Raw genomic sequence first — 23,049 nt, 5'->3', positions numbered from 1 at the left:
ACTGAATAGTCATTTCCACGTGCAGAGATCACATAATACTTCTCCAAAATAGGCCTGCTTAAGTGTACATCTTCACCTTACTTCAGGAAGGCCACGTTTTAAGATATAACTTTAAAATGTTTGCAGCATATAAAAAAGGCTATAAAGACAAATTCCTTTAATCTACTTTTAAAAAGGGCAAACTAAAATGACTAGAAACTATTCACAACCGTTTTTTTTAAGGAAATGAGGATGAAGTAATAGGCAAATGTAAACACATAGGCAGCAGCTAAGGTAATATGAAAATTGACACTGTACCTTTAAGGGGTCACAGTCCACCAGTATCTCATATTGCCCGACAGATGTCCAGTACCTCAGTCTTTATTTCCAGAACAATAGAGACCTAGGGCCCGATGTAGGTGGCAAATTCCGGTCGGAAACGGCCGAAATCGGCCGTTTCCGACCGGTATTTGGCACTTTGAGATGTAGGGGGCCAGTATTTACCTATTCGGTATATTTACCGAATCGATAAATTTACAGAATCTGTAAAATACCGAATCGGTATTTTTACCGATTCGGTATCTTCCAGATGTAGGTGGGACTCTTCTGAGTCCCACAGGCCTTTCAGATTCGGTATTTTAACACCCAATCCAATTGGGTGTTAAAATACCGAATCCAGGTGTGCATGCACATGTGTGCATGCACATCTATGCCATGTGACAGACAGACATGCCCTTAGGGCATGTCTGTGTGCCACATGGCACACAAGCCAGTATTGGGGGTGCTAGAGGGTGTCAAAGTGACACCCCCTGCACCCTTGCTGGAATCGGTATTTACCGATTCGGTAAATACCGAATCGGTAATGCCCATTGATTCCTATGGGCTTCCGAATCTGAAATACCTACATCTCCCCCCCTCTAATTTACCACTTCATAAATACCGAATCGGTATGATTCGGTATTTATGAAGTGGTAAAAATAGATTTACCTACATCGGGCCCCAAGTCTACTAAAAACTACAATGTCTAATAATTATCTTTATCCCTTCCACTTATAAGGATGGAGGTTTCATACGCTAACAATGTAAAAAAAAGGTCCAGTGAATTGATGCACAGTCTGAAGTATTCATAAAGACTGAATACCTCGAAGATCCTACGACAGTAAACATGTTTCTAGAGGCAAAGGAAGGTAAAGAAAAGTAAGGCATAGAAAGCTTCAGCATACGAATCTGATCGAAAAATTACCCACTTGTCCTCCTAAATATTACACTGCATTATTAAAATGAGGAAGACATAACTTGACCAAGGACAATTAGATACTTCCATCATAACCAGAACACAAGCAGATGTAGATTAAGATAAGACTACTTAAGTATTTCCTACCTGATATTTATAAGAGTGGAACTAACATTCCTAATTTTCATTGGGATTGCTGATCCGGTTCCTAAGAAAACAGTCTCTGGATACTGGTCATATTTTCCTAAAACATGAAAGAAATATATTTATCCAACTTGAAAGAAAAACTGAACTGAAAATAAACACTTAGGGCCCGCTGTACGTGGCCATTTACCGGCCGGTAACGGCTCATTTCGGCCGTTACCGACCGGTAAATGGGTTTTTGGGATGTAGGGGGCCAATTTTACAGATTCGGTAAATTTACCGAATCGGTAAAATACAGAATCGGTATGTTTACAGATTCTGTAACTTCCAGATGTAGGTGGGACTCTTCTGAGTCCCAAAGGCCTTTCAGATTCGGTATTTTACCACCCAATCCAATTGGGTGGTAAAATACCGAATCCAGGTGTGCATGCACATGTGTGCATGCACACCTATGCCATGTGACAGACAGACATGCCCTTAGGGCATGTCTGTGTGCCACATGGCACACATGCCTGTATTTGGGGTGCTAGAGGGTGTCAAAGTGACACCCCCTGCACCCTTGCTGGAATCAGTATTTACCGAATCGGTAAAAACCGATTTGGTAATGCCCATTGATCCCTATGGGCTTCAATGCCCATAGGAATCAATGGGCATTACCGAATCGGTATTTACAGAATCGGCAAATACCGAATCTTAACGATTCGGTATTTACCGATTCTGTAATACCTACACCCCCCCCCTCTATTTTACCACTTCTTAAATACCAAATCGGTAAAATTCGGTATTTAAGAAGTGGTAAAATAAAATTACCTACATCTAGCCCTTACTGCCTTAAGCTAGACTTACAGGCATTGTGTCTTTCGTGTTATTGATGACCTTAGGCATTAAATTAGAAAAATACATGCACTCTATCACTCGTATTTGAACTTCTGTATCCATGCATCCATCCACTTACTAATTCTCCGCAATTAAAAACACACACACACACAATGTCAAAAACACACGGAAGATAAGTCAAAAGAAAACTTGCTGCCATCTAAAGTCGGGGTCATATGCTTGCAATAACAAAATAGACATAGCAGCAGTTGTCGGTCTTGCAAAGGTATTGTAAATGGTCTATTGTGGTTTTAAAGTTAAAGCACAACTACCAAGAACCAATATGTTGGACACCTTGGAATGGTTAAAAGACAATGATATGCTATAGACTGCAGCATTCCTTAATGGGCACCTGGTTTACATGAAGTGGCCTTATGAGATGTGGCATACTGCATATCAAATAAACAGGCAACCTGTTAGCATTTGCGAGAAAGTGCCTCTTTTGACATAGTTAGCCCCCACTTTTTGCCTGGTACTGGATGTGGTTTCGATTGTAGTGCACAAGGTCTCTGCTAAACAGGTCCTCTATGCCAGTGCTTCACTATAAATGTTCCACAATTGGTCCCTAATAAACGGTACCATGGTAAGTAGAGTATTGGGACTGAAGTGGGTCCTCTTACCTAGGCCATGCAGACTGCCACTGCAGCATACGTGCCCTAGTGCAGACAAAACAAAGTCGACATAGCACACTGCCTGTGTGCCATGCCAACTAGCATGATATACTCCTACAATATTTCTATTCTTAGGTATTGCCAGGGAAGCCGTAGAGAGTACATGGGTTGGAAATGACAACTCTATAGTTTACCAGCACCATGAGGGCTTCTGTGAACCCAAGAGTGTTTGGTAAAGATGGAGGGATGCTTGATTTCTAAATATCTGAACGTTTTGTAGAAATATGAACATGTAATAAATATATGTGTGCAGATTTGAATTTAAAAATGTATAAAAAAAGATTTGTTTGGGAGATGTGTGAAAGTAAAAATAGGCAAACTTTTATACTACATAATCTAGTCCCGTAAATTTGCTGTGCGGATATTGCCTTCGGTGAAGCGTAATTGTTCCATGTTTGGCGATACCTTTATTTCCAACCAAAGGGAAACAGAACAGCTGCTTTAAAATCCACTTTGTTTAATATAAAGATGTAAAAGTGGAAACCAAATATTCTGGTCCAATAACATACACGGGGTGTTATAGGGATTACACCACTTGATCTGGGTACTATAGCACCACTTGACTGTTCATTAGCTAGGATGCTACTTTTAAATGTAAAGCTCTCCTCTACCACTGAAACCCGTCTGCAGCACATTCTTATCACTCCAAAGCGCTCAGCCTTTCATCTTTCAGAGGATGGAAACATAGGAGCCATCGTGATGAAATCTAGCAAGACAAGGGTTCTAGTTTGTTGAGCATTCAGAGTACACACCTCTTTTAGTAAGCACTATATGAAAAAATTGGTATTATTACAGTTCTAAAAAAAACTCAGATGTTTTATTGAGGTGTCAGGTAATATAACATTTGCATCACTACCAAAGTCTCTTCTACTGAAGTGAGCTGTGCGGGCATTTTCACCACTGAACGTGAGGCACAATACTGCCTCTCCACAGTCAGTGGAGACTGAGTAGTGTATTTAGCAATCACCAAAGATTACCGAAAATATAAATACAATTACTCGTGTTGAAAGTAAGGAAATTGGCGAGGCTGCGTGTCTGTTCCAATAAATGCTTTTACTTTGACTTGCTTCCTATTTTTCCTACTTCTGCCACCTCAGCCTTGTGCTTTACATGTATTTTACATGACTGACAGTCATATCGGTTTATCATTCGTTATTTATCATGAAAGAGGCAATCTTCAAGCGGCAGCTCTGCTGTATTTCTGTTAACAATGGTGTTCTTCCTAGGACATCGGGGAGGAATTAACAGTAACTCGTGATGCTGTGCTCGCCCTACTGACTGCCAACATGTCACACTAATAAAAACAAGCATTGACCTAGCCAATAGGTCTCGTCTTTGGGATCTTATATGTGTTTAGTTATCCAGCACAATATCCTTGGTGCAACAACATCAACTGTTGCATGGCTAAACACTTAGAAGGTCCCAAAGGCAAAACCTATTGGCTATGCCAATGCTTGTTTTACATTTCCAGTGACGCCAACAGTAAACACAGAAGAAGACTGCAGCAGCATTACATATAGATTTACTACCTATGTTACGCAAGCCATCTTCTGTGTTTACTGCCCCTCTGTGACCTCCCATGGCGCAGTCGGAAAGCTTCCCAAAAGGCACTTTAAAAGTGAGCTGTAAGCGTTTTCGCTGCTGACTTTTAAAGGGCCTTTTGGGAAGCTTCCGGTTTCGTGTTGCCAGCAAGGTCTTCTCCCGAAGCCTCTACTCAGCACACACACACACACACACACACACACACATACACATATACACACACACATATATACACACACACACACACACACACACACACACACACACACACACACACACACAGAAAGATAGAGACACAGAGAGATGGGGACACACACACACACACACACACAGAGGCAGACACACACAAACAGACACACACAGAGACATACATGTAGGAAGGTGGATATCCGACTATGGTTGCCCCCAACTTTTTGCCCGGTGTTTTGCTGGTTTTTCGACTTAGTTGACCTGGGGCCCTGCTATTCAGGACCCCAGGCCCACTGCTCTCTCTGTAAAATGGATTCCATGTACTCTAGGTACATATCTAATTGGATACTGAGTCACCTTATCAGCACCTGTACAGTGTACCTTAGGTACCCAGGGAATAGGTGCACCCAGGGCCTACCAGGGGCTGCAGCATGTATTATGCCACCCCTGGCTGGTCATCCAAATCTGACACAACTGGCTGATCAATCAGCTGGGGCAAGGTGGTGTAATCACCTTTTGCTTTAGATATAGTATCCCTATATCTAACCCTAAAATGGACACATATCCTCCTATCAGTCACTCCTATGGCAGGCCTTATCAATCCTGAAGGCAGAGTGCTTGGAATTATGTGAGATGGTGCTCTAGCATGAGCTGAGCCTGTCTGCAGCTTTCGGAACCAAGTCCTTTAGCTGTTTCCATGATAACGCTATACCATATACTCTTAAGTGCATTATAATCCTCGCGGTTATTGCCAACTTTGGTATAACATTATCAAAACATGTTGAGTAAGGTGTCATACGAATTGGAATACTACCCCCTCGCCAATTCTGGCGACGGGGTAGCATTCCACCCTTCTTGAGGGACACGACATGTATGTAACTGTGAACCCCGGTTAAAGTTAACTCGAGCCTCAGCATCACAAAATGGATGCTGCCACCACAGACACAAGTCTGACCTCCTGCTGCTGGGAGTCCTTCCAGCGAGGGAGGCTTGGACAAAGGGTTTCCTGCCTTGGACAGGATTTTGTGTATTAGGTAGGACAGGGCTGAAAGGAATGAGCCATGCCTGGGGCACACAAGGTGTCCCTGTGCATACACTGGTCTAAACCAGTTCCTGGGGCTCTCCAGCCCAAGCTCTGGCGCAAGACCGGACAAAGGATAGGGGGTGTAACCACCCTCCTTCCTGGTCCCACCCAGAGGAGGGACCTACTCGTAGTACAGCACCCTTTAGCCGGATAAAGGTAGGAGCTGGTCCCATTCCAAATTAGATTATCCTGAACAACTTTACAAGAAGAAACTCTGGACTTCGACGTTCTGCTCCACAGAAGACTGAAGAAATCTCCCTTGTGGGCAAGAGTGTCCACCGTGCACAAGCAGGCACCATCAGCGTCCAGCGGCTTCCCTTTGTCGTCTTCCCTCGAGGATCCAGACTTCAGAGCCCGACGAGACCCGGATTCCTAGACCTCTCCGACCTCTACCTACAACTGCAGCACAGCTGAGATCCGTGGGTGCGACGAGACACGTGGGACTGGCCATCTTGAAAGAAGCAGCACTTCGCTCCAGCACGACTTCAGAGGTATCCTCGTCCAAGTGCTTTGGGGATTGAGAAGCCCTGACCCCGAGCAGCTCCTGCACTGAAGACCAGCCCTCCAGCATCCACGAGATCTGCGTGGGGCCCTTCTGCCTGTTTGCTGCTCGACGCGTTGTCTGGTCACTTGCCGGCTGGCTAGTGACCTCCTAGACGACGAACCTTGAAATCTTCACTGCTGATCTGGTTGCTCCAGACTGGCCCTTGCTCCCTTCCAATAGAGGAGCACCCCGGACCCTCCTGGTCCACTCCTGACGCCGTTTCCACTCACCGCGTGGGTTGCCTTTGCCAAGGCCTGTTGACTCCGAATCCGAAGCCGAAACCGAGAGCCTGCGTGGGACAGCTCGTGCCTCCATCCTGGTCGTCGAAGACACCACCTGGTCCACGTGGCTGCAGAGACAAGCGTCCACCCTCACCTGATCGCAACGACGACATCTGGTTCCACTCCTGGTTCCACTCCAGCCACTGGCTAGTGACTTTGAACATTTTCCCCTCTGCTTTCAGGTTCTTCTCTTCACTGATCCACCCTTGGATCACACCGGACATCTTCCTCCTGATCGCCTGCAGCATCTTTTCTTCCAGGCACCATAGACTTCAACGCTGGAACCCGACACGACTTGGCACCTATGCACCCGCAGCCTGTGGGTGAGGTAACACGAGCATTTCGGTGCTCAAGGGTAGCTTGACTCTCCTAGTGTCCAGTTTCACAGTCGTTTTAGTTCTACCTAGTCAGGATTGTCCGTACTCCCCTTTTTCTTGAACTGTACTGTCCATAGACACTGTTGCGCATATCGCGTGTGAGTTCACACTCTGCACACGCGTTCCGTGGGCCTCCTATTACCTACCTAGAGTTAGTATAGCGTGATCCCAGCGATCCTACAGCCTCTGGAAAGCTCCATTCCTTTTATCGACTTTCACATTCCACTTACTTAGTATATGGTTTGTCGTGCCCCTAGGGCACCATTGTAATTTGTGCAACTTAAACATATTTTTCCTAAGAGATTGTCATGTGCTTAGCCCTCTGACCTCATAAAGAGTTCAGAGGTGTATGTTAGTTAATAAATATCTTGTTTATTTTCATAACAACCTGTGTGGTGTCCTTTCACTTGGCATTCAAGGGGTTATATGTGGTAAAACAACTGGCTTCACATGCCAAAAGAGTTTAGCCTAAGACTGCTTTGTCCATGCTACCATTAGGATAGCTGGTCTATAAGGTTGACTTACAACCAATCACCATAAGGGTTGTTTGGACTGATACAAGGTGATCACTAGAACTAGTGAGCATCATATATCAAGCCAACTTCTCACAATACACACACACACAGATACAGATACACACACACACACACACACAGACAGATACGCGCACACAGATACCCACACGCAGACAGACGCACACACACACACGCACACACACACAGACAGAGACAAACAGAGACACACACAGATGGGTGTGTATGCTGGGTCTGGTGGCTCAGTGGACTAAAGCCCCGCCCCTCACTGACCCCAACCCCACAGGTGTAGCCCTCGGCCACAAGCCACACTGTAAATTTGGCACCCGAAAGAAAGTTTGGGAGTACCCATGTGAGTGTAAGAGATAACACAGCCTTTCATCCTACTGATGTCCCTAGAATGAGTAGCATTGAGATGGGTAATGTTTGCGCCTGGTATTAAGAGCCAAGAACAGTTCGATTTGTAGTGTGGTCGGTTTCGCATCCATTTCACATCAGCATTTATCGGATCAAGGTGGCAAGGCAGGTTATTTATAAAGCACAAGGCACTAAGGTGTGCCAACAATGTGCAGAGCTATAAGCAGCGGTGGTGACAAGTGGGCCTATGCACAAAGTCGCCAGGTGTACAGAGGTGCCAGACGAGGACTCCATGTCCCTGGGGACACAACCTTCCCACTCTGCCCTTTCTTTTCCCAGCCCTTTGTTCAGTGGCACGGAATTATAGGGCATCTTTTAATAAACCCCATTGCTATGTGCACAGGAATTAAGCAGCGGATGGAGGGGGAGGGAAGGAGTTATGCGGCAGGATTATTTGTTTAACATCTAGATTCAGCAATTAGCACCTGAAAGACAGTCTGCCTCTGTGCTTCAGGCCTGCCACTTCACTGTAACATGCATTGTAACTGTTTCAGAAACTATTTTTTGTGATCTCAAGTGAAAAATATACAGATGATCGGTCGAGCAGCGTGAAGTCAGTCTTCCCAAACTCCAGGCTCTCCTGCTCGGCCATCCTCGCGACTGGGGCCAGAAGTTCGTGACCACATTAAAACTCTAAGAGAGCCGAGGACCCGGGTGGTGCAGAGGCAAGGGTGGCTTCAGTTTGAGCCTGTGGAGCTGGGGAGTGGACGGAGCCTTGCAGAAGCAGCAGTGAGCCGGTGCGTCACCGTGTGCACGGTCACCGTTTGGGGAAGGAGAAGTGTGCCAGGCTCCTGTGGTTTCGCTGATGAGCTGTCATTGAAACAGACAGCTGCAGAGGGCACGGCGACCAGGCACAGGGCAACGGCACAGCAGTGTACATGACCACGACCTACTCAAAGGTCTAGGGCTTTGGCAAACCACAGGGGCTGGAGTAGAGTCACTCCAGAAGACACATATTGGGGATAATGATCTGCCATTCATTTCTGATTGTCTAATCTACAACGGTTTATAAGACTACCTATGCCCACGCTTCTGTTTTCTTACTGATAGGACCGCTGAAGGGGCTGGTAGCACTGGACAGAGTCAGTCACATAACAGGCGGCCACCTGCTGAACATAGACGCAGACTTCCGCGCACACATGCTGCACCACGCAGACCCATAACAGGATGCGGCTGCTGAAACCGACGCCCAGCACCAGGACTCCGCAGTGGTGCCCTTTACACACTCCTTAACACTATAACATGGAAGAGAGTCCACCCTTCACCGGCCTTGCCTTGAATGTACCGAAGCAGGGTGAAGAGTGAGCCAGCCAACACGCAACATGTGCAACAAACCGGCTCGCATTTTCCATCGCATTCTAACCCGCCAGGAGACTTTGTTCTCCATGCATTTCCTAGTGCGGTGCTTCTTTAAAAGGGAGTATTTGAAGCGCCTGCACCATCAGAGCCTCGGGGGCCTTGTTGCACTATATCGCCCTTTGCCTAGCCTATCCCCCAGACAGCTCTGTATGACCCGCGCTGGCCTTGAGCCCCTCACCATGTTTGCGGCTGCTCTGGTTGAAACAGAGCACGCCTCTTGCTTCCAGTAGCAGGCAGAGCGGAGCAGTGGCTACGTGTTCCTTTGCGCCCAGCCCTTCACTGCAAAGTTGGGGATCCTGCTCCTGCAAACTGACCCGCCTGGATCCTGCCCCCTCCCTCCTCCATGCCGCTACAGTGCACCTCGCCATCCCGGGGCGCACTGCAGAGGCTGTCCTCCAGCAGGCAAATGCCTGGGGTGTGTTTGAAAAACATGCAGCTGTCATTGTCCAGGCTCATTAAAGTGCAGCCGCAACGAAAATGAAAGTGTCAGACTATTACCGGTGGGGTGAGGTGGGAGGGAGGGGCCGCGCAGCATTTCTCTTGAGGGAGCGCGCGTGATAATGGATACATTCTGGTGCTGCTCGCTCCCGCAAGGGAATTGCCAAACATGCATGCGTTACCATTCTAAGAAATGCGACGCGTCCACGTTTTTAGGGCAAATACGAAATCGATTACATGAGGTCCCCTCCTTTGCAGCGCATGCGCGCTGCGTAGGCGAGACCCAATTCGCTTGAATACGTTTTTATGGACTAGCAATTTAGAGACGGAACCCCTTGTGCATGCAATCAAGTGGGGTTAGGTTAGGGGGAACCCAGATTATATGGACAGCATGTTTGAATCTTCACGACATATGTACTGCTTAAAGCAATCGGTTGACAAGCTCCTTTTTTCAGCATTTTGATAGTGTTGTAATTATGTGTGAACATTAAGTTGCTGAGTTAATCGGTTCAACTCAGATTTCTTTTTGGTTGAACTCTGAAAATTAGGGAACCGGAGGTGGAATGTAGTAGGCGCAGCAAAACCAATCATGCAAAAAAAGCTGCAGCCAAAGAACGACCATGCCGAAGATATTTTAGGAAAGAACGGTTAAAATAAAAATAAAACAGGTATGGGCAAAGCCAAGAGATCAGGTGCAGGCTTAAGACTAACAGGTAATGCCGTTATTCATTTTGCATGGAAAGGCTTTGTCGGAAAGCTCTGAGGGCGAGGAAACATCCAACGGTGTGGGGATCAATGAAGCTGGGCGCTGGGCTAAATGCTGTGGTGACAGAATTATGTTCCCAATCTGTGGATGGCGGCCCTTGAAGCAGGCGCCATGTTCATTCAAGAACAAAAATAAACAAGATAAATACATCGCATGAATGCATGAATTTGTTTTGTAATAAAAGCGCGTTCAGGCACAAAAAAACAACCATACGTGGGTGCGAGCAGCACTGCACAGCTGCGGTCAGACTAAGCACCATAGAGTAAGTGATTGTACTGTGATTTTGGGCAAATTGCTTAATCTATCCGTGCCTATTAAATAATGAATGTGTCCTTAAATAGTGACCTTTGGGTCCGGTTCGCACTATATGGGGGGGAAGTGGGGGGTGTAGAGGCCATCAAGCGATGTACTGTGTGATTGCTGACCAAAATGCTCTGAGTGAAATCGCCGGAAAGGGAGCTAAACACACAAATATACAATCCGATTACACATGGTAAACGTCTCACACTCAGTGGTAGAAGAGGGCGGGATCGGAAGGGCACGGCATGCCAACTTAAAAAAATTATTTCAGTCGGTTCCCCTACTTCTTCATTTCAAAAAATCGTTCTGGGATGGCAAGAATAGTCCTACTTAATAACAATAACTTTTTCATTCAGCTTCCAGGGGCTGTTCGCACTTCTCTGGTGAACTCCAGAGGCTGCAGCAGCCCCTCCCTGGGCTCCACAGACTGTGGGCAGTCCCATTGTCATTCCGATTGAGGCTGATTAGCCTCTTTCGAATGACAATGCGCCCGCCCTCTGCCTTTGAAGATGGTGTGCCGATCTTGTATGGATCTGGAGATTGAGGGATGGTGTTCTGCAAGACAAATCCCCCTCCTTTGAGTGTCCTGGTGTGAAGACCTTTTCACTTTTAGGATACTGCCTCATCAGTGAATTAAATCGATCGTTTTTTAGGATATAATAGGTCTTCTGTATAAACCTCTAGTCCTCCAAATATAGCACAGTTTACAAAGAGCCCTTATTGTCTGATTGTTCGAGCTTACAAAAAAACCTCTAACACGATGCACGCCAGGTGTTAATGCAGTCCGGTGTAAGACGCACAAGCAGGGAATTTGTGGTACAACACGTTTTCTGTTTGCAATGAGGTCAGAGTTAGTAATGACAGAGGAGATTTCCCCAAACAGAGTACTCTGGGGAACTTGCCCCCATGTGTAATTTGTCCATGTTGTACAGAGAGTGAACCGGGCAGGAACAGTGACGGGACAGACGAGGCGACAGGAAAAGAGGTAATGGGGCAGGACAGGTGACCGGGGCAGGCGCAGTGAGCGGGGCAGGCGCAGTGAGCGGGGCAGGCGCAGTGAGCGGGGCAGGCGCGGTGAGCGGGGCAGGCGCGGTGAGCGGGGCAGGCGCGGTGAGCGGGGCAGGCGCGGTGAGCGGGGCAGGCGCGGTGAACGGGGCAGGCGCGGTGAGCGGGGCAGGCGCGGTGAACGGGGCCGGAGAGGTGACCGGGGCCGGAGAGGTGACCGGGGCCGGAGAGGTGACCGGGGCCGGAGAGGTGACCGGGGCCGGAGAGGTGACCGGGGCGGGAGAGGTGACCGGGGCGGGAGAGGTGAACGGGGCGGGAGAGGTGAACGGGGCGGGAGAGGTGAACGGGGCGGGAGAGGTGACCGGGGCGGGAGAGGTGACCGGGGCGGGAGAGGTGACCGGGGCGGGAGAGGTGATTAGGCATGCGCAGGAGCAGTCATAGGGCATGTGCGGTGAACAGGGCATGTGCGGTGAACAGGGCATGAGCAGGGAGGGGGCATGAGCAGGGAGGGGGCCTGTGCAGAGAGGGGGCCTGTGCAGAGAGGGGGCCTGTGCAGAGAGGGGGCCTGTGCAGAGAGGGGGCCTGTGCAGAGAGGGGGCCTGTGCAGAGAGGGGGCAGGAGCAGAGAGGGGGCAGGAGCAGAGAGGGGGCAGGAGCAGAGAGGGGGCAGGAGCAGAGAGGGGGCAGGAGAGGCGACAGGGCAGGAGAGGCGACAGGGCAGGAGAGGCGACAGGGCAGGAGAGGCGACAGGGCAGGAAAAGTGACGGGATAGGTGACGTGATGGGGCAGGAGAAGTGACGGGGTAGGAGAAATGACGGGGTAGGAGAAGTGACGGGGTAGGAGAAGTGACGGGGTAGGAGAAGTGCGGGGCAGGAGAAGTGCGGGGCAGGAGAAGTGAAGGTGCAGGAGAAGTGATGGGTAGAAGCGGTTATTAGGCATGAACAGGAGCGTCTTCGGCGTCATACTCGGAGTCATGGCACGAAGCCGGTTCGGAGCAGTGTTCCTGATTCTCCAGATCAACGACCTCTTCGTCTTTGGTCCCGAAGATGTTCACGGGAAGAGGCGTTGACTTCTTAGACTCCAACCGAGCCGCGCGTCGAATCTTAAGAGTTTTCTTCGACCGGAACCAGGCACAGGCCATACAGTTGGCCTCGTTGTGGTCTGGGGACAGGCATTTGTTGCACACCGGGTGGACATCGATGTGCGGGTACTTTGCATTGCAAAGGGGACACCTCTTGAATGGACTTCTTTCCATTTGAAATCGAAGATTGGGTCGAGTGTGGAAAGAAACTGGTTGAGTCCTCGATGTCCTCTAGAAGCAAGGCACCGATACCGAACGGAACGATACTGACGCTGTCAAAAGCCTTTTGGCTTTGTGGAAAGTTTTCCTAACTTGAGCTAAGATAGTAACATCCGAACCCAATGGCGGAAAAAAACAATCTGAGGATGGAGAGGATGCCCATGCACACTGTAGTCCAGGGGAGGAGCCACTTATCTTGTGATACTTCGAAGACTCTTCCAGGACAACAATGTGCAATCATCCGGACCCAACACTAGGCGGCGATCTATGCACAGATATGAATTCAGCAGCCCACATGCCTCGAACCTGTGGTTTCCCAGTATTGGTAACTTTCATAGATTCCCATGCTTTGTATCATTCCCCATCGTCGGAATGGGAGCCTCGGTAAATAGAAAATACCTTAATAGTAAGCACAAAGTGAAAAAATAGGCCTAGGCCTCATCTCATTTTGTAGCTTATCCACCTCTTTTTGTAAAAGAGACCAAATTCCTGCAGTAGCCAATCAGAGCAGCCTCACCCCATAGAACCTTCCTGAGAGAGCCTTAGATTTTCGTAGCCGTTGTGAACAGCAACATCATAGGACAATAAAGCTGAGCTTTAACAGGGGAGGAGGGTGGGCGCATGGGAATCTATGAAAGTTACCAATACTGGGGAACCAAAGTTACAGGTAAGTAACTTGTTTTCTTGCCCCAGTATTGGAACTTTCAGATTCCCATGCTTTGTATCAGAATAGCTAGCAGTAAAGAGAAAAGTATATTTTGTAATATGTGTACCTGAAAATGTCATACATAATTCTGATAAGAAAACCAGATACACATTAGCATCACAAAGCAAAATAATAAACAAAATATACAAACAGGAAGGCGGGATAGTAAGGAAAGCTCACCGACTTATTGGAAAAGGTTCCTCAAAACCGCCTTGCCCACTGCCCTCTTTCACAGAAGAATCCAAGCAGTAGTGGCGAGTGAAGGTGTGGACACTGCTCCATGTCGCCGCTCTACATATGTCCTTGATCGGGACACCTGAGAATAGAGCCACCGATGAAGCCATTGATCTCGTAGAATGAGCACGAACTGTTCGTTGAAGTGGTTTTCCCGCTGCTTGATGGCAGAAGTGGTTTTCCCGCTGCTTGATGGCAAAAGTGTATTGCACTGGATATCCAGCGGGAAATGCAGGGTTTAGAAACTGGACACCCCTTTCGAGGAGCGCTGAATGAAACAAAAAGCTGGGAAGATTTTCTGAATAGTCTTGTTCGCTCCAAGTAGAACTTAAGACATCTGTAAATGTCCAAAGAGTGCAAAGCCCTTTCAGCTGGCGTGGAGGGCCACAGGAGGAAGGATTTTAAGACCACCGGCTCATTCAGATGAAATTCTGAGGGTACCTTCGGAATAAATTTAGGATTTGTCCTTAGGATGAGAACATCATTTTTGAATTGTAGAAAAGGTTCCTCAATTGTGAAAGCTTGGAGCTCACTAACTCTTCTAGCCAATGTCAGGGCCAAAAGAAGAGCCAGTTTCCATGAGAGAAACTTAAGGTCGCCCTATGAATAGGTTCAAATGGGGCCTTCATTAGATGTGACAGGACCAAATTAAGATGCCAGTCTGGTGGTGGAGGCCGGACTGGTGGAAAAACTCTGAATAAACCCTAAAGGAATTGTTTAATGATCCTTGCAGACCAAAGGGAAGGACCTGATGATGAACGTCTAAATCTAGAAATGGCCACTAGATGTACCTTTACAGAAGAAGGAGCCAATCCAGATTTCGCAAGAGAAAGGATGTAAGGCAAGAGTTGGTGCGGTGCAGAAGTATATGGATGTAGACCTTCCCTCCGACACCAAAGGCAGAATCTTTTCCACTTAGCCCGATAGGTTTTGTTCGTACTAGGCGCTCGGGCCTGGGCCAAAATGTCTTTACATTCTCCTGAAAGATTTAAACCCTGGAACTCTCTGAACTCAGGAGCCACGCTGTCAATCGTAGTGACTTCAGGTCTGGATGCAGAACCTGCTCGTGAGCCATTGTCAACAGTGACGGAACAGGACGCAGGAGAATTGGTTGATCTTGGGAGAGTAGAAGAAGTTCTGTGTACCAAAACTGCCTGGGCCATGCTGGTGCGATCAGAATCATCCTGCAGGTCTCCGCCTTGAGCTTGCGGAACAGTCTCGGGATCAGCGGAATGGGAGGAAAGGCGTAAACAAATGCGCCGTACCAGGCAATCAAAAGCGCATTCCCCAAGGATTCCCGATGCTGAACCCTGCTTGCGTAGGACTGGCATTTGGCGTTTTGGGGAGTTGCAAACAGATCGATGGTTGGGGTCCCCCAACGTGCAAACAGTTCCTCTAGAATGGTTTGATCCAGTTCCCATTCGTGGCTGATAGTCTTTTGGCGACTCAAAGCGTCCGCTGTGGCATTGAGTGTTCCCGCCAGATGTTCCGCTGAAAGGGTGATGTGTTGGATCACCCAATTCCAAAGCCTCGGTGCTTCCTTCGAATGGGTGCAAGATCTCGTCCGCCTTGCTTGTTTATGTAGTGCATGGCTGTGGTGTTGTCTGTACGAACCAGCACTGAACGGTTGCGGATCCTTGGAAGGAAAGCCTGTAAGGCTAGACGAATGGCCATAAGTTCCAGTAGATTGATGTGGAACTTGACTTGGACTGGGCTCCAATGACCACAGACCTTTAGTTCTTGGAGGACCGCTCCCCATCCCACCATGGAAGCATCTGTCGTCAATACCATGGGAGATGGTGGAAGTTGGAATGGTAAACCTATTGAAAGATTGTCTTTTAGCAACCATCAGCTGCTTGCCTTCCGCATTTCCGGAGTAATGACAATCCTGTCATCGAAGGAGCCTATCACCTGACGCCATTGTTTGTCCAACTGTTCCTGCAGTGGACGCATTCGCAGCCTGCAGTGTGGTACCAATGGAATGCAGGATGATATCAATCTGAGAAGCGATTTGTATTTGCGAACTGACAGAAACTTCTGTGTCTGTAGAAGGCGAGCCGAAAGAATTAGCTTTGTTTGGCACTCTTCCGAAGGAAAAGCCCGGCAGCACTCCATGTCTAGGATCGCACCCAAAAACTTTGCTGTCTTAGAGGGGCGCAAAATCGATTTTTCTCTGTTGAGCCGAAGGCCCAGTTGCTCGAACAGCTGTCTGCAGCTCGTGACTGCCCTGGACGCCTCTTGGAACGAAGGAGCCTTCAACAGCCAATCGTCCAGATATGGGAAGACTTCGAAAGACATCTTTCTGAGAAAGGCTGCCACCGGAGCCAGTACCTTTGTAAATATCCGCGGAGCGGACCGGAGACCAAAAGGCAGTACTTTGAATTGAAAATGGCTCTTGCCTACTGTAAATCGAAGATATTGCCTGTGAGCTGGATGAATGGGTACATGGAAGTAAGCGTTTTCCAAATCTAGGGTCGCCATGTAGTCCCCTGGATTGAGAAGGCAGAGGATGTCCTGAAGAGTGATCATCCTGAAGGACAACTTGATGAGATAAGTGTTGAGCTGCCGTAGATCTAAGATCGGACGCCACTTGTCCTTCGTCTTCCGAACCAGGAAGAACCTGGAATAGAACCCTTTCCCCTTTTGGGAGAGAGGTACAGGTTCTATTGCCCCCTTGGTGAAGAGTTGGTGGGCCTTGAGATGAAGGAGTTTCAGATGTTTGGGTGTAAAGGCGTCTGGAGCTCTCGATGGAGGAAGATCTTGGAACTCCAACGTTTGTCCTTTCTTGATGATGTTTAGGACCCCCTGGTCTGTTGTTAGGACCATCCAGTTGTTGAGGCAATGGTCAATCCTGCCCCCCACTGGTGTTAACAAGGGCACAGGAACAGTAGAAAGAGCCACCTGGCCGCTATTGTCTCTTGGTATTGTCCCTCCTCTGCTGCCCTTGTTGTCCTCTCGGCGGCTGGCGAGAGAAAGAACCCCTCTGAGAATACTGGGGTTTGTATGTTTGGCCAGGTTGTGAGGTGGAAGAGTAGCTGTGCTGATTGCCGCCTCTATAGGAGGAGAATCCTCTTCCTCTTGCTCCTCTGAAGGGCACTTTGCGGTATTGTAAAGTTCCTAAGGACTTGGCCGTATCCGTATCCGTATCTTTTTTTTATGCCCTGTAGGGCGTCATCCACGTGTTTGCCAAATAACATCTCTCCATCGTATGGCAGATCTAGAATTTTATTTTGTCCCTCCTGTCTGAACCACGTGGCTCTCAACCAACCCTGGAGTCTCAGAACCGCCGCGCCGGCTAGCGCTCGGAATGCCGTAGTTGCTATATCCATAGCGCAGTCGACTACCTCCGAAGAGGCTCGCTCTCCTTCCAGTCAGATCTTTTTTACCTCGTCCTTAGATGTACCCTGAAGTTCTTCCACGAACGGAGAGAGGTCACACCACATCTGGCGATCGTATCTCCCCAGAATCGCCAAAGCATTAGCCGCCCTAACGAGGAGGCTAGCCATTGCGGAGAATCTTTTTCCAACATTGTCCAAACGCCTGCCCTCTTTATCCTGAGGCGTCGTTAGCGGCGTGGATGGGTTTTTAGATTTACTCTGTGCGGCCTGGGAAAAGACCGAGTCCGGTTTTGGTTGACCTAGTAGACATGCCGGGCTGCCATCTGGCGCCTAATATTTTTTCTCCAGTCTGGGGAGCACCGGGAGGACTGTGGCCGGATTCTGCATAGCCTTTAGGCCTTCAGACCAAACATGTTCAATGATGGGGATTGAACGTACGGATTTCCAGAATGGTTCTTTGAAATCGTACAAAAAACATTCGGACTGAACTGTGGTAACCGGAAGACCAAATCTCTTGGAAGCTCGTTCCATCAAGTTGTGAAAGCCTCCGACAACTGCTGGAGGAGAGATTGCGTTGTCAGGCCCTGTGACGTCTGGATCTCGAGGGTCATCCTGATTCCAGTCTACATTCTGGTCTTGGTCAGGGTCCACTTGTTGAGATCCACATCTGATGATGCATTATCATCTGTATCGTCCTGAATGGGCCCTACCTCTTGTGGATGCTCTACGGGCTCTGTGTCACGCCCTCTTGAAGGCAAAGAGTGTCCTGCCACAGGCTGTGATAACTGAGGCGGAGGTGTAGGAGGGCGCACCTGTTGAACCTCTTGAGGAGTAGGAAATCGCCTCTGATACTCCTGCAACATTAGCTGTAGGTCCAAGATGAGAGTGGATGGCATCGCCACCATCTCCAGCCGAGATAGACGAGAAGGTTTCTGCAAAGGAACTGGCATGCTTGGCATTTCCTGTTTTTCATAATAATCTTGTGGAACATATTGTTGTTGTTCCATTTCCCCTTCCTCAGAACTGATGTCCTGAATTTTTACTTGTAAGTCAGAAGGGCTATAAGCCTGGCCAAAATCGCTATAAGCCTCCTCTTCAGAATCCTCATCCAGCAATAGGTTAGGAGGAAACTTTTGGACTTGCCGTGGAGATGTCATTTCCGGTGTTATTTGCCTCCTTCTGCGTGAAAAAACAAATTTTTCAGTCGTCAACTACGTCGTCGATGGTAGTGCCTTATAGACTGTTTCGTCGACGGAGGCGCCGACGAAGAAACTGCGCTCGTCGTCGAGGATTGCATAGTCGACGGGGAGATGGTCATCGTCGACGAAGGTTGGATCGTCGACGGGGTCGTCGACGAACTCGTCGTCAGCAGCAAGGTCACCGGTGTCGTCGACATGGTGGTCGTCGACTTATTCCTCGTCGTCGAAGCGACTCTCGTCGTTATCGTTGTCGACGTGGAGAAAGTAATTTTCGTCGACGACGAACAGGCATCATGCGTCTTAAACATCATCTATGGCGCAGCCGCACAGACAAGTCTTTAATAGAAATCGTCGGTGTACCTGTGGTTTTCACCGTCGACGAACGCTGTTTCTTGTCTGAAACGACCTACTGAGTCGTAGTAGAAGGCTTTTTCACCCCTCTATCCCTGTCAGAGGGTGGTGAAGTCACAGGGACAATCTTCTTCGCCTATTTTGAGGGTTGCGACTCCTCAAGCTTTCCCTGCCTCTCCTTTTCACCGTGGTGAGGAGATTTTTGGGAAGCAGGCCTATCAGACTTATCAGAGGTGCCTGGCAAGGCCTTGTCAAGGGGCTTGTCAGAAGTAGTAGGGGGAGACCTACCCCTCTTTTTTTACCTTCTTGAGGACACCATTGACGAGGAGCCCTCACTGTGAGAAGACATAAGTTCTTTGCGGTCTTTCATTTTCTGTAGCCAAGTGAGGAGACGTCCCTCTCTGTCCCTCAAGGTCTTGGTGGAGAAGGTTCTGCAAATCTTGCAGTCCGTGGCCTTATGATCCGGATATAAGCAGTATATGCAGTCTTCATGTTTGTCCTCGACAAACAACCTCTTTTTGAGCAAGCAGCACAGGCTCTGAAAAGTGCTTTCCTTTCCTTGTCAGACATGACGAAAAAATAGACACAAGTTGAAGAAAATATACTTAGAATTGAAGAAAAATGAGCAGAGCTCAATGGAGAATCCCTTGCACAACGTGCGATAGAAAATCTGAGGCTCTGAGGCTCTCTCAGGAAGGTTCTATGGGGTGAGGCGGCTCTGATTGGCTACTGCAGGAATTTGGTCTCTTTTACAAAAAGAGGTGGATAAGCTACAAAATGAGATGAGGCCTAGGCCTATTTTTTCACTTTGTGCTTACCACGAAGGTATTTTCTATTTACTGAGGCTCCCATTGCGACGACGGGGAATGATACAAAGCATGGGAATCTATGAAAGTTCCAATACTGGGGCAATCTGTTAGTTCGTCCTTTCACAACGAGGTTTACAGACACACACACAACATTGTAATGCTATTAAAGCATTTGAGATAACTGGTTAATTTATGGTGTTTGTTTTTCTCTGACAGCAGCACAAATGGGATGGTGGTCACTAACTTTAAACTTCAAAGTGCAGTTTTGTGTTTGAGAGTGCAGGGTTACACTAATCTACATGAATTTTTCAGTCTGGCTTCACTTAACTGTACTTGAGCAGAAAAATAAAAAAACTGTTTTCAGGTCCCGACAGAGTGAGGGGCTTTACCACATTCTTGTAACCCTGAGCACAGTATTTAATTGGGCCGGATTTGTGTATTTCCACCATAAAGCCTGCCTGTGTTGCACACTTTGGCTTGTGGCAAAGTTTATAAATGACAAAGAAGGTCTGCGTTAGTTATCGTGGCAAGCCAATGATCACGGATATGGGACTGTTAAGTATGAAATGATATTATATAAGCACTAGGCCTGACATATTTATTGTAAAAATCATATTTTAAGGTAGTTCGATATTTAATGTTCAATATTTAATGGATTGTTATTATACGATACTAGCAGCCCGCCCCAGCGTTGCCTGGGGCAGAAAGGGGCTGGGGGCAGCATTTGAGGCTTGCGTGCACTTCTGCCCCCGCCCCCCTCCCGCCCCCTCCCGTCCCGGCCCCCTCCTGCCCGTGTCCCGGAGAGCCTGATCCTTATCTTAGCCGCCGGTCCCGCTCCAGGTGCCCCGCCCGCACAGGCCGCCACTCTCCAGGCACCCCGCCGCACAGGCCGCCACTCTCCAGGCGTCCCCCCCGCACAGGCCGCCACTCTCCAGGCGTCCCGCCCGCACAGGCCGCAACTCTCCAGGCGCCCCTCTCGCACAGGCCGCCACTTCGCCCAGCAGCAAGCAGGGCCGCGGGAGTCCTCCCAGCAGGTCGCAATCTTCGGCGCCATTTCCGGAAGTGTTGCCAGGGAGCACAAACGCAAATGATGTCATCACGCAGAAGTCGCGGCCGGCGCTACTTGCAAGGGACTACTTTATTTTTATTTCGACATTTTTTAAACAAAGTATATTTTTTATTTTTAATAGCCTATCTCCTTCTGCTTGCCCTGAGGTTTTCAAAGATGTCTTGGGTGTTTTGATTGGTGGTGTACTTTTCGAGTTTACCTGGCTCAAAGGTTTGTGTTCTCTCTTTATAATAGTAGTATAGGTTAAAGCTTAGAGATCGACATTTTGTGAGCTTAAGCTCTGAAACCTTGGAAATTTGGGGAAGGACTCCTAATAAAATTACACGATGGTACGAGTAAGCTCCTTAGTGGTCTACAAAGCAATAATCTCAGGATTAGAAAACATATGAAAGTTACCAACCTTTCACCACAGGATGAGCTTCCAGGCTTTGGTTACATTCCTTCACTCGTTCCTCAAAATGGGGCATTTCCATTGCTTCCTTTATAAAATCAGCAGAACTAGAGCTGATAACAGCATCTCTTAAAATAAAAAGATTTGTGTCACAGTTATGCACAGCTTAGGAGGTGGTATTTAATGTATATTATTTACAATAACCAGTGTTTGCCTATGAAATGTGACCATATATAAGGAAGCATATGCAGAGTAATTAAAAAAAAAAGCATGATGCAGTATTCTGAACCCAGCCTTAGATGACAAGTGAGGGTACAGCGTGTGATCTTCAACAGCATATGCTACACATCTGAAATGCTAGCAAAGGAAACTCATTTCCAATAAATGGTTACATACATTTCCTAACAGCACATATTGGATTTTTAGATTTCTTTTTACTATAGTTAGGAATGCTTTAAATTATGTTCGAATATCTTGGGACTAATTCTTTACATAAGAACACATTCAAATTACATGTATATCGGTGCGTGGCTACATGACACAAAAAAACTTAATGGTGTCAATTTATATGTGACTATCAGAAACCTCTTTAACCCCTCCCATGCTGATGACTAGCTGAGCCTGTCATCAGCTACGGTGCTCGTGTGCCGATGACGAGCTGAGCACAGCATGGCCTTTAGAACGCTCACATGCGGGGATAATTACCCTGCTGTGCGAGATTCTAAAGGAACGGGCGTGGCAATGACGAACTCAGCACGCCATCAGCACACGAGCAACGTGGCGAATGATGAGCTGAGCTAGTCATCAGCACCGGGGCGCTGTGCGCGCCCCCCGCACAGTGGGGGAATTACCCCCGCTGCGAAGGGGTTAACATGTCTAACGTACACAAACATTTCCTCGCTCAGTGGCTGAATGTCATGCGACTGGCATGCTCTGAGAGCAAAGAAAATTATTGGGAGGCTAGCACCATACATAACAATATGGTTAATTAAAATACACTTGGTTTGAATGGGTAGTGTAAAATATGTGCTCTTTTTTATTCCATAATAGTCTAATTGCCATACACCTTATCAGGCCCTGAATCTACTAAAGAACAGGGTTCAGATCAACAAATAGGTAACGGATTTAGATACAAAGTTATTTAATAAGTATGATCTTGCAGCATCACTGTTGTATGCCTGAAATATAGCCAGTAAGTTATTCTTCCAACTTTACTCATCCTTAGTCAAGAAGTTTCAAAAAAGTCTTCAAAACGGATGCATGGGGTGAACTTGTTATGGTGGACTGCAGAGTCCCAACACCCATAGTGGATTTGCAATGACTAATCCAAGGACCATAGTGCTGGATGTATTACCTTATTCTTTAAACAGATCTTAAGGGATGCCTGGTCAGAAGTCCTTATTTCCAGTCCAAACGATTTCACAAATTGAACCAATGACTAAGCAATAATTCAGTGAACTATTTCGACCTCATCCAACACAAGGACTTCGACATCATCATCCTCACTGAAACTTGGCTAAACCCCTCTTCCACTCCTATCTTAGACCTCCTAGTTCCTCCCACTCACAACATAATTAGGCTCTACAAAACTGGGAAGTTGGGCGCTGGTCTAGCTTGTATTCACAGAAACACTTTCGATCTCTCAAGTAGAGTCCTCTACTCCTTCCTCCTTTAAATACCTTTGTCTCAGCCTACCAGTCTGTAAACTTCACTCCTACCATCCCCCAGGAGGCAAGCTCCCCTACATCGAGCAACTAATGGAAATCATCTCTGCTAATGTTGATTCAACCATGGCCCAAATCTTCCTCAGTGATTTCAACCTTCACTGGGCTAAATCCAATGACCTCACTGTATCCTGCTTTAAGTTTTTTTTAAATGATTTGACTCAGCACTGTGACCAACCAACTCATATTA

At 47.7% G+C, this 23,049-nt stretch overlaps 1 protein-coding gene across 2 annotated transcripts in view; it reads right to left on the bottom strand.

The window, feature by feature from the left end:
- Positions 1-23,049, bottom strand: part of ELAC2 (elaC ribonuclease Z 2) — a 309,189-nt gene that overhangs the window by 140,311 nt on the left and 145,829 nt on the right. For both annotated transcript variants that reach the window (XM_086930589.1, XM_086930588.1), the window contains exons 15-16: positions 21,145-21,263; positions 1,361-1,457 (exon numbers count right to left, since the gene is read on the bottom strand). In XM_086930589.1, coding sequence (XP_086786715.1) covers positions 1,361-1,457; positions 21,145-21,263 — 216 coding nt within the window. The remainder of the gene's footprint in view (positions 1-1,360; positions 1,458-21,144; positions 21,264-23,049) is intronic.

The sequence above is a fragment of the Lissotriton vulgaris genome, chromosome 7 (genome assembly GCF_964263255.1).
Source record: "Lissotriton vulgaris chromosome 7, aLisVul1.2, whole genome shotgun sequence".
Lineage (NCBI taxonomy): Eukaryota > Metazoa > Chordata > Amphibia > Caudata > Salamandridae > Lissotriton > Lissotriton vulgaris.
Note: the sequence above shows the minus strand (reverse complement) of the source record. Positions and strands in the feature narration are given on the sequence as shown.